Raw genomic sequence first — 12,720 nt, forward strand, 5'->3', positions numbered from 1 at the left:
GCCTCTTATGCCAAAGACTGCAGTATAGCCAGTTTCCAAAGGTCTGGTGACACACTATGCCTTCCCATCCAGATGACACTTCCGGATGGTTGGGAGGGGTTAGGCTGAGGATTAGATGACCAGAGCTGCTGCTTGGGACTGATGGTCTGGAGCAGTGGTTCTAAATCTTGGGTATGTGTACCCCTGGGGGTATGCAGAGGTCTCCCAGCAGGTACATCAACTCATCTAGATATTTGCCTAGTTTTACAACAAGCTACATAAAAAAGCACTAGCAAAGTCAGTAAAAACTAAAATTTCATACAATGACTAGTTTGTACTGCTCTATATACTATACACTGAAATGTAAGTACAATATTTATATTCCAGTTGATTCATTTTAGAATTATATGGTGAAAATAAGAAAGTAAGCTATTTTTCAGTAATAGTGTGCTGTGACACTTTTGTATTTTTATGCCTGATTTTGTAAGCAAGTAGTTTTTAAGTGAGGTGAAACTTTGGGGTACACAAGACAAATCAGACTCCTGAAAAGGGTATAGTAGTTTGGAAAGATTGAGAGGCACTGGTCTGGAGCAGTGGTTCTCAAAGCCGGTCCACCGCTTGTTCAGGGAAAGCAGGCTGGGCCGGTTTGTTTATCAGCCGCGTCCGCAGGTTTGGCCGATCGCGGCTCCCACTGGCCGCGCTTCACCACTGCAGGCCAATGGGGGTGCAGAAAGGGCAGCCAGCACATCCCTTGGCCCGTGCCGCTTTCCGCAGCCCCCATTGGCCTGGAGTGGTGAACCACGGCCAGTGGGAGCCGCGATCGGCTGAACCCGTGGACGTGGCAGTTAAACAAACTGGCCTGGCCTGCCAGGGGCTTTCCCTGAACAAGCAGCGGACCGGCTTTGAGAACCACTGGTCTGGAGGACTCATCTGATGCTAAATTAATGTTCTCTGTGGAAAAACACCAACATAGCAATGGCAAAGAGGATGTTTCTACTTTTCTCCAGTTTTTGCAGAAGCTATCCAAGGCAACTGATATTGAGTTAAATTTTGTACAGGAATGTACAAAGGCCACAACCAAGAGATACCTGGGGAAGGAATCCCTGACCAAGTGGAGTTGCCATGTCCTTGCAGCCTATTTTTGACCAGCTGCTTCCAAGTTGATAAAGAAAAAGTATAACTACTTCAAAGACAATGCCAACTCCTCTCACGCTTCACATGAGAAATAGGAAGTGGAGGTAGCTATGGCTAGAGGGAAGCCAGCCATAGCTAAAGTTCTCTGCCCCAGAATCCTCATCTTGCAGTGGTTGGAATCATTTGAATGAAGGATTTACTTTTTTGTCATTGTAACCTTTCACATTGTGAACTGCAAACCTTAATGGCAGTCACATCGTAGCTTTGGAAGAAATCTGTCATCCAGGTAATTGATTATCTTTCCAAAGAGAAATGTCAGGACCCAGATCTGGGCTGCATTAGAATCAGGAAGAGTTTAGAAGGAGTGGATGCTTTTCGGATTCTTCTCCCTTTTTGGAAGCTGTGTTCATTAGATTCCAGTCATATAATTCATAAAAGATTTCCACATAGTCTTTAGACCAGCTTTTAAAAACAATATTATTTAGATTACCACACCTACTTTGGTAGGGCTACTCTTTCATTTCTCTTTAACTAGAAATTTAAAAACCTAGTGGGTATTACTTTTTTGCCTCTTAGATTTGCTATCTATGGATGGATGTTATGAAAGTGAAAACTGGGTTTTTGGTCTGTAACTGGAATTTTCATAAATTGTCTCCTTTATAATTATATATTTGCGTCCGGCATCTCTGCTTGTATGAGAATCTTCATTCTTAAGTGGAAGCTACCTGAGAAATGGAGGATGGTTCGCTGGACTTTGGATTTATAGTCAATGCTTTGTTTCCATCTCACACATAGAGCCTTACAATCCATGTATTTTATCAACATTTTAAAAAACACCTTATTTTTTATCTTATGGAGTCCCACATAGCCATGCTATGCATGCTCCAGTTATATAGAGGAATCTGTTGAGAAAACAAATTGAAAACTTTCATTATAGGAAAGTAACCTAGTTTTCTCAAAATATTAATAACTTTTCCTTGAAAATATATAAGTATTTTACGTAGTTTTGATATTTCAGATTTAAGAGTAGGTAATTATTTCAGTACTTCCAGGCAATATTTTTATGGGTGCTCTGTCCACAAGACATCTGACCTTCATGTTTCTGTTGTGTGATGTAAATTATTCCCTCTTTGTTTTATTGTCTCATTTCTGTATTTTTGTTTCTGCCATGCTTTCAGTCATTGTCTCACACTACCTCGCTCTCGATATACTCAGTCCTTTGACCACCACCACAGAGATGCCAGGTATATATTTTCCTTGGTGTGAATAAATGCATGTACCTGTGTGTACCTACATTGTATAGTGGTAGAAGATAAAATTCTGAAGAACTGTGCTTAGTACCCAAATAAATAATGTATTTTTAGAAAAAATTGATGTCTGGATTATTAGTTGGCAGACAATTGATTAGGATAATGTTTTTGTAAGACGTATTTTTTTACATTTTCAGCCTCAAAAGTCTATAATTGGTACCACATAAAAATGAAACTACATTTTTACAGTTGCAGTGTTCTCTCTTCAATAAAGTTATTAAAGACAACTATTTAAAATCAATCAACATAAACACTTAATGGAAATATATCTGCCACATACAGTATTTAAACTGTATAACCCTTTTCACTGTAGGGTTACAACAGATAAATCCTAAGTGTGATAATTACACTGCTACCTCAATATAACGCCACCTGATATAACATGAATTTGGATATAACGCGGTAAAGCAGTGCTCCAGGGGGGCGGGTCTGTGCACTCCGGTGGATCAAAGCAAGTTCAATATAACACGGTTTCACCTATAACGTGGGAGGATTTTTTGGCTCCCAAGGACAGCGTTATATCGAGGTAGAGGTGTATATTTTTATATTATCACTTGCATGTTAATTTGTCTTATATATTTTTATTTCCAGTAATTTTTCTAAGTTGACCAATGATCTGTTTCTTATTTCAATTTGTATAAGCTGAGTTCTATTTCCGATGATTACCTCATTTGCTGAAAGTTCCTGCTTTTCATGTTTGTTTGTCCTCATTCATCTTTGTGTTGCTTTTCATTGTGTTCACCCTTTGTTTTGGCAGCAAGGATCACAAAATGTATCCTCTCTTTTGTGAAGATGCAATCAGATTACTCCGTTCCCGTAAGATGTGTCGTACTTATTCTGAGGGTGCTTACTGTGATCTTGAGAGGTATAATTGTTGTGGAGTATATTATTTATTTTCCCATTTATACTTAGGTAGGCAGTAATCCATTCAGGTTCAGAACTAAACAATGTATTTTTTCAGAAGTACATTTATACAATAAAGATACGGTACAATATACTGTTATTATTTGGCAAATATATTAATCTAAGATTTATTACGTAGAAGTATATTTATATCTTTAAATACTAAGAAAAACTGAATGGTTTGCTAAAAGGAACAGCCATATTTAGAAAACAGAGTGTATTAATAAATATAAGGGGTTTTTAATAGCGCGTAAATTTTTGGTTGGGATTTTTAAAAGTGCTCATTGCTGTCCTAACTCTGCTCCAATTGGAGACAAAGGTTAAATTCTTGAAAATTCTTTGTTTGTTTGAAAAATTCTGGCAGAGATTATTTTTAATACTTGTAAAGTATGTTTTTATTATTCATTCATTTTAATTATTGGTATTTCTAAAGTTCTCATTCAATAGTTTCTGAGTACCTCACATGCATTAATTAATTTAGTTTCACAACACCCATCTGTAGTAGGGAACATTATTCACTCTGTTTTATAGATGGCAAAGATGAGGCAGAAAGAAGTTTAGCCCATAGTAGCTAATTTATTATTTAGCCAATATCAGTGAATATAAAATATTACATGTGGAATATAGTTGCCTCTAAGGCTTGTCTACATGGGGAAATAGCCCGACATAGCTAGTGCATTTGGAAGTGGATTAAGCTAAACTGCAAAAAAAAAAAAAAAAAAAAGCACTCTGTGCAGAATAAGAGTTGACATGGGGATTTATGCAGAATAGCTATTACACTTTAAATTCACATAGCATATTTTGCACTACCTTGTAGTAAGTAACAAGAAGTGCTAGTATGGCGCTGCATTGGGAATGGATTATTAGCATACAGTTCTTGCTACAAAACACTAAATGTATAAAAAAATGTCTGAATGGTTTTGTAGGAATGCTACAATATGAAGATATCACTCCAACATGCTATGAAATTATTAAGGCCAGAGTCTAATCTCATTTAGTATACTTAATGGTAGATATTGCCATTTCTTTAAAGGAGGAGCTGATATGTAGCTCTTTTGCACTCATCCATTGCAGGAAGAAGTGCATTACACTCGCTCATGGTTGCCATCTTGGTCTCACTCAATCAGAAGGACAAATCCTCATAGCATTTTTAAAGCTTTGTTTTGTATTAAAACAGCATAAAATCAAATCCCGTTAGTAGCTGTAGAACTGGCTTCAAGATAAAAACAAAAATAAAATGGTAGCCAGAATTTTTACAGTTCCACAGAACTCTTCAAATCCCAAAGGTACCTTGTTCAAATATTCCTTCTCATACATTTCCTTGGCATGACAATTCCTCTCAGGACCCTTCCATGTCAGGACAGCTTGACAAGCTCTGCCTGCCTGCCTATGTAAATTTTAATTGGCCGGTGTTTGGACAATAGGTGGGGAGAACTCTGAGTTACTGCAGAGAATTCTTTCCCAGGTATCTGGCTGGTGGGTCTTGCCCACGTGCTCAGGATTTAACTGATCACCATATTTGGGGTTGGGAAGGAATTTCCCCCAGATCAGATTGCAGAGACTGGGGGGTGGGGTTTCGCCTTCCTCTGCAGCATGGGGCACGGGTCACTTGCAGGTTTAAACTAGTGGAAAAGGTGGATTATCTGTAACTTTATGTCTTTAAATCATGATTTGAGGAGTTCAGTAACTCATCCAGAGGTTATGGCTCTATTACAGGAGGGAGTGGGTGGGAGAGGTTCTGTGGCCTAAAATGTGCAGGAAGTCGGACTAGATGATCATGATGGTTCCTTCTGGCTTTAAAGTCTATGAGTTAGAGACTGAACACCCTGAAATGCTGTTACCTAGGAAGCTACCTAAAGTAGAGTTTGGCTATTCTAAATTGAATGATTCATAAATCATCACCATAGATTTTGTTGTTTTTGTGGCTTGTGCCACATTCTCCAAGTGAATTAATAGTAGGTTAATTCTGCCATAACTGCGCAGACAGAGTTCTCAAGGCAGTGCTGCATGCGTTCATGTCACACGCCCCGTCAGTGCCTGTCCCTGGCTGGGGAAGCTAATGATCCAACCAGTGGACCAAATTCAGTGATGAATCCTGGCCACATGCCATTTGAGGCATGTTGCACACATGCTAAGAAGAAACTTTCCTAACACTTTCTATTACAAGATTCTGTTTTCAGGTGGTTATAACTTTGCCAGACCATTTCGGCTAAAACTTTCCATGATGATTGTTAGCCTCAGGCAGATTATATTATTAATATATATGATACAATGGTTCACTTGTCTCCAAAAACACTGCACAAAGTATGGTCTTGCCAGGGCTGCAAGCCTGCTCCTCCTGGCTACCACCAGCCACTGTGGCATGGACAACTGGAACTCAGAGCAGAGGAGACTGTCCCTCTCTGTCATCACAGCAATGCACCACAGTATGAACTCTGTCCCCTCTGGGGATGCCAGTCTTCCATCATCCACTTTAACTGGATCACTTTACCATTTACCAACCTACGGTCTCCAAGCCAAACCAATTACTACACCAGGCATTCACAACTCCTTGTGTAGGTGCAGGATGGGGGAGGTAATCTGGTAAAGTGGTGTGGGCAGAAGCATGAAAGGGGGAAAGAGTTTAAGTTATGGTGTCTTCTCTGTGGTGTACAGTAGTTGTGATAATGATAAGACTTGCACTTCTGGGTGCAAGAGCAAAAGATATGTATTGTTAAGTTGCTTAAAATTTCACAGTTAGGTTTGTAGATTACCTGTTATTGTTGGGTGTACGAGTCAAAGCAAGTAGAGCAGGTCATTCTTTGCATAGAAATGTTCTTGGGGATCGTTGTCCTGACAGAAAAAAGTCCTGTATTCTGTTTCTAGGGAGCATGACACTAATAAAGCAATTTCACTGTGCAACTAAATATCTGCTCTTGCTCAGGAACAAAACAGAATATGTATTCATATAAATGGCAATATGCCCTGTACATCTGAGATTAGAATCTGACTCCTTCACGAAAATTTTGAATGATCATTAATTTTTAATATAGCTACTTTATTTTCTTTATAATGTTTTCTTCCTTTAATAGTGTGTGTGTGTGTGTGCGTGTATAAAAATAGCTATTACTTGGCAAGCTTCTTACAGTTTATTTTGCCTAATATGAGGACTATGGTTCCTTTTTAAAAAAAGATTTTGGATTTATATGCAGATTTTTATCTGGGAATTTTGGTAAAGCTCCTAGAGAACATAAAGTGGGTTAATCAGAGTTTAGAGAGATTTATACAGCAGAGTATGTAAGCTGTTACAAGTAGGGTTTTTTTTTAACCTCAGAGCACTGAGCAGTCCTTCTTGAAACTAAATTAGCCACATTTTGTACTTTGGATTCTTCATAGGAATTGTGGGTTATTGTGCCCTGTTGTATCTTGATGAAGTCTTTTAGTATTCTTCCCCATTGTTGCATTTTACGTCCTCCCATTGCAATTTACTCACTAGATTTCTTAATTTCTCAAATCTGCTGTGCTGATTATCTAAGTAGGTGTTGTACTTCTGTAGCCTTTGAACCCGTTGATTATTATGGTGTATGCACGTAATTAACAGCCAGTGGTATTAAGCTTCCTCATTATTCCCACACTCTCTATTAGTTCCCCCTTAATCATAAACAGATGATCCAGAAGCATTCTTCTCTGCTTGAATCTTCTATTTTACTTGTTAGCCTAAAGCAATCTTGTTCATTAAATCCTCTACAGCTATATTTTAAAGGGCTCCCTAACAGCCTTTCAGACTCAGGTGAAACTTTTGCATTGAAGTTATGTTGCTTTATAGGTATGATTCTGGCATTTAATATGAAGAAATAGTGCTTTTTGCTGTTTAGATCAACATGTAAACAAGTTAAGCAACAGACACATTAGTATTATCTCCAAATTACACAGAATATTCAAAAGGTACCTCAGTCATTGCTGTGTAACCAAAAAGAGAAAAATAACAATCAGATTACAACTTCCAAAGTACCTTCAATTTGAAGCCCTCAAGATTGCTTACAAATATAATTCAAGCCTCACAACATTACTCTGTGTGTGATTATTCCCAGTTTACAAATGGGGAAACAAAGGCACAGAGAGAAAGAGGGTATGCAGCTTGCCAGAGATCACATAACAATTTCACAGCAGAGCAGGAAATATATTTCTGGGGCTAGATCCTCCACTGGTATAATTCTGCATAGCTCCATTAAAGTCACTGGAGCTACGCTGATGTATAACAGATGAGGATCTGGCTCCAGATCTTCTGAATCACAATCTTGTGATTCAAGAAGACAGAGACAATTCAACCAAATTGTTGCATATATAAAGCATTTCTTGAAAGCATGAAAAGAATTTAGCCAATTAAAATAGCTATCTTAATTCATTAGTTTATTTTTACATAATAAAAAAGCAGTTACCCTGGTTTGTCTGAGTCTGATTTCAGACTGTGGGCCAGATATTCAGATGGTATAAATCAACATAACTGAAGAATGGAGCTATACCAATTTATACTAGCTCAGGATCTCACTCTGAGAGTTCTCATTTTAGCACCTGTACTAGTCACCTAAAAGAGAAAAAATTTGAACAGTAATGCTAGAACATGAAAGTATGTATATGTATAACAGAAAAGCCATATGTGAACTGTGGGATAGTTTGAAACTTTGCTCAAAGCCCTGAGTAGTTGTAACAAACTTCAGCTGGAGTCAGAAAAGAAATCTAGTAAAGCAAAAATAGCCCTGTGCAGGCTTAATTCAACTATCAAAATGGCCTATTGAGGTTCAGAGTGTCGATCTCTTCAATCCAAGTGGTGTGTATCTATATATGTTGACATTCCAGTTATGAGAATCATCTCACCAAGTTTTAGTTAAATCTAATAGATTATAGTCTCCATCATTTGTCCTATTTTTTCTTGTTTTTCTTCTGTATTCTGACAGTTGTTCATAGACACTTGAGTGTTAATTAATGCACAGTACTTATCTTATTCTTCAGTATCTGTTAAAAAAATCAAAATAGTTTAAATCTTCTTTCTTGTTTTGAGTTCATGTTTTGGGAGTACATGAAAAATTTATTCAGTTATGCAAAATCTTTCCTGCTCTTCTCATATTTAGTTTAACACCTGTCTAACAAGCACTACCACATCTGAATCCAATTTACAACCCGCGTGAAGACTGGCTAATTCATGCAATTGCCTCTCCTCAAGAACTGTTCCTTAAATCCAAATACCACTTTTTTTATACTGTTAGTCTTCACTATTAGTCTCATACCTCTTTCACATAACACTGAATGTCTGAGAAGACAAGCTACATCAATTCCAAATTCAGTTCCTGAAGTCATTCTTCATTATGCTAAATATTTCTTCACAGGTGTCATTTATTCTCACATGGATTACAATCACTGGGAATTCTCCACAGTTCATAAGGCTATCAAGCATTATTTTATACCATATTTTGTACTGACTTCTAGGAAAAGGCAGGCAGTCCTGGTTTTTTCTGGCCCAAAGGTATCTTGTAGCATATTTTTCACTAGGAACTCATTAATCAGGATTACTTGCTGCTTCTGTCTATTTGATGGTTGCCGTGCAGTGCTTGTTGTTAATCATTCAGGGCCAGCTACTTACCTCCCGTGAGCTCTCCTCATTGGAATCTCCTTTCTTGTCAATTAGACTAGCCGTTGTTGATATCAGTTTGAGATGGCTGCCTGCGTGTTCCTCTTTTGCTCTTCCTTTAGCTTCTAGTTTTTCTAGATGTTGTATTCTTCAGCCTTCCTTTATATTATGTCTCCATTCCATATAGGTTTGCAGCTTTTCATAACTCTCCTGATAATCATTTAATTTGGTCTCTAACCATTTCAGCTTTCTTTATGTCTTTCAGTGACTTAGCCACCTGTGTCTCCAGAGTAAAAATCTACTTTTACTTCACGTATAGCTCTCAAGATCTTTGTTCACAAACAAAAAGGGAACCTATGCCACATTAAACTGTCTTCGATCTTTCAATAGCCATTCTTTATGGCAGTTTGCTATTACTGCAGGTTGTCTTTTGTTTGGAACCCATTAATACCAGGATACTGTGTTAATTCATGAACTCCTGGTTTCCAACTTGTAGTTGACCTCTTTTAATGTAATAGCCCAGATGGTTGAACTAGTTGGTACCCCAGTTTACCACACAGCACCTAATTTCTACTCAGATCAAAGTCAGCTGGCCTTTCAGAGTTTTACTTGCCCTTTTATAAAAACTTGGGAAATTGTTCAGCTGCTTTCCTCCTCCATTTCTTTCCTTATTCACAAACTCAATACAATGATTTTGGTTCAGATCACAGTTCACACTTCCACAGTCACTCCCTTTAAATAGATTCAGAAGAACTCAAAAGTATAGCATAATGGTCTCAACATTTTTATTACAAATTCATTTTAAAAGGAAAACATGTTGTGTATCTAGTCTAGCTATGCCAATATTCACTAGTCACACTCATATCAAACTTGAGTTTTGGGTGGACTCTTTTGAATGCTTCCCTTCTCATCTGGCATCTCAAAGCCCAGCTTCATCACTTAAGAGACCACATTGGTTTTTATTCTTTTAATATGCCTTCATGACCCTTTTATTTTCATCCTTTTTGTTTACATTGAAGGGATTGTGCTTGGAGAACAATGGAAGCTGATTGATGCATGTAGGTACAGGAGATGTATTTCTCATCCATTCAGCTATTTTATTGCTCCACTTTACAGTAAGGAAATGAACTTTTGATTTCTGTTAGCAATCATGGAATTTTACAACATCCAACCATATCTTATTTTTGCTGAAATACTCACTTGCTTAAACACCACTTACATGCTGATATGACTGAGCTGATAGAAAAAACCTTTGTATAGCTCACAAGGCCTGAATACATTATTAATTGAATGTGAAAAAAAATTAATTAATTTGGCTTTGAATATTTATGTTTTTAGTAGCTATTGCTGTACAGGAAGTGGACTAGCATACTGTATGTACATCATCTCTATGATACAACAAGGAAAAACACTCAATTATAAGGCACTATTAAAATGTCTAAAATATCTGTGCTATTTATTTCATATTCAGGAGGACTAGGCAGGAGAGAAGAGTGCCTAATACATATTATGACGACACTACCCATACTCCTGAAAGGTATTTTCATTTATATAGTAGAAATAGATATTTTTTAGTAATATAACATTTTGTGAGCAGTGTACTGTAGAATTATGAATTGGCCAAGAATCATGATATTGAGATTTGCAATGCATTTCATGGAGTATTTGTTTACATTTGGAGCAATCAGGCTTCGTGGTTTGAAAAGTTAAATGTTATTTTAGCACTACATGAACTACTTTCTGTATTTTAAGTACAAATGTTACCTGGAAACATGTTTATTGGTAGGGAGGAGTGGGGGAAAATACCAACAATATAGGTGAGTTAGGTGGTTTCCCCCTTAATTTCAATATGCTTCACATATCTAGGATTTTCAAGTAATTTTATTGTTAAAAGGGCAGTATAGTTTTCTCAGTTGTATTATTTTAAGGTTCTGATCCAGCAAAATGTTTAAGTATATGCTTAACTTTAAGCATACAAGTAGTTGCATTGATTTCAGTGTGATTAAGCACATGCTTGAGTTCTTTGCTGAACTGAAGACTAAGTCACTATTGTCCCTCCAAAATTTAGGAGGGACATCTGAAAATTTGCACAATTCTGAGACTACATCTAGTCAGCTCAAAAGTGTGAGAAAAGTTGAGAGAATTGGTAACTCATTAACAACAACAATTTAGTCTACATTCAAACATCATACACAAATACAATCATATTTATATCCCTTTTGTAAAATTTAGATTCGTATTTATAGATTACAATTGTCTATGGTAAAAGACCTCTACAGTATTTTTAAATAGAGGTTTGATGTTTTATTGATATAGTTATTAAAATATAATTAATCCAAACAGTTAATTTTCTAAAATCAAGATGGTCTTGATCATTTCATAAACAGCCACTATGGCAACTTTATAATTAATACAGCACTGATTTCGTTTTAAATGCTGTTATTAATAAAAATAAAGACACAAAAAGGGTTGAATTTAACTCAGGTAGAAAAACTCTTCTTCTCTGGGTATCCAGGTGTTCCATCTCCTTTTTTCCTTGCTGAGTGACATCCACTCCTTACTTTGTTTTTAAGATATGGTGTAGAACTTCAGCTAGATTTCCTTCAAGAAATGCCACTTCTCTTCCTAAAATTATTATATTATAAATAATTAAAAATAAATGTAAGCATAATCATTATCATAATGTAAATTACTTATTAGGCAAGGTCATTGAGTTAGAATGGAATATGAGCCATTCCAAGGCCATGGAGCCATCATGCAGACAACAGGAGTTGACTGTATTTTATGTATGTATTGCAATTTTTAACAAATGGTCTCATCCACTGCTCTGGATGCATCTACATCCAGTCCAAAACACCTGAGATAGAAAAACAAAACAAAAATCAAACCAACTCAGTTGCACCAAATCCATGAGATCAAGCCACAATTAGAACTTTATCAAACCCTAACCCATCAGCTTACTCCTATCCCGAAGGAAAAGGCCGAGGGAACAAATGGGCATTTCAGTATAACCTGGAAGTAAACAAATTCTCAGTTTAGCAAACTGATATGAGAATCTGATTTCACAGTTGAGGATCCCTAACTGAAAATGCACCTCTCCCCCACCCCTAGCATTCTCCCAATTTAACTAAGATACTGAGTGCCTAAGATGATCTCAATTGTCATGTTAAAATATGAAAAGAGATGGAATCTCAAAGGTAACCAAAGATCCAACCCAGTTAAGGCGTTACAGATTAAAACCAGAAATGGATTGAAAAATCAGTGAAGATCACCAAGCATAACACACCTCCTCTAAGAAACACCCTTTAATGAATGGACCATCATGTTCTATGGTTTCAGAGCAGTCCTAAGAAGTAGCTCCTGTGGCATGCATTGCAGTAATCCAAACCTGAGTTGACAAAATAGCAGATTACTGATACAAATTTTGAACCTGAAACAAAAGTTTGCAACATGTTGGTCAAGCACACATGATCAGGAGCACTCTTGCCTTCTGCTATTGACTGATAATCCAGAACAGGGACCAGCAACCTTTGGCACGTCAGGGAAATCCAATGGCGGGCAGGACGGTTTGTTTACCTGCAGCGTCCGCAGGTTCAGCCAATCGCAGCTCCCACAGGCCATGGTTCACCATTCCAGGCCACCAGGGACTGCGGGAAGCGGCGGCCAGTACATCCCTTGGCCCCATGCCACTTCCCACAGCCCCCTTGGCCTGGACTGGTGAACTGCCAGCGGATTTCCCTGATGGGCTGCGTGACAAAAGTTGCCAATCTGTGATCCAGAAGCTGGTGG

General features: G+C 37.5%; 1 protein-coding gene across 10 annotated transcripts in view; it reads left to right on the forward strand.

The window, feature by feature from the left end:
* RIMS2 (regulating synaptic membrane exocytosis 2) overlaps positions 1–12,720 on the forward strand; it is a 787,778-nt gene that overhangs the window by 553,094 nt on the left and 221,964 nt on the right. For 6 of the 10 annotated variants that reach the window (XM_039525805.1, XM_039525808.1, XM_039525806.1 and 3 more), the window contains 3 exons: positions 2,292–2,357; positions 3,181–3,288; positions 10,403–10,468. The exons of 3 other annotated variants lie outside the window; for them this stretch is intronic. In XM_039525805.1, the coding sequence (XP_039381739.1) occupies positions 2,292–2,357; positions 3,181–3,288; positions 10,403–10,468 (240 nt within the window). The remainder of the gene's footprint in view (positions 1–2,291; positions 2,358–3,180; positions 3,289–10,402; positions 10,469–12,720) is intronic. One more of the 10 variants, XM_039525817.1, reaches the window with a different exon arrangement.

This window comes from Mauremys reevesii, linkage group 2 (assembly GCF_016161935.1).
Source record: "Mauremys reevesii isolate NIE-2019 linkage group 2, ASM1616193v1, whole genome shotgun sequence".
Lineage (NCBI taxonomy): Eukaryota > Metazoa > Chordata > Testudines > Geoemydidae > Mauremys > Mauremys reevesii.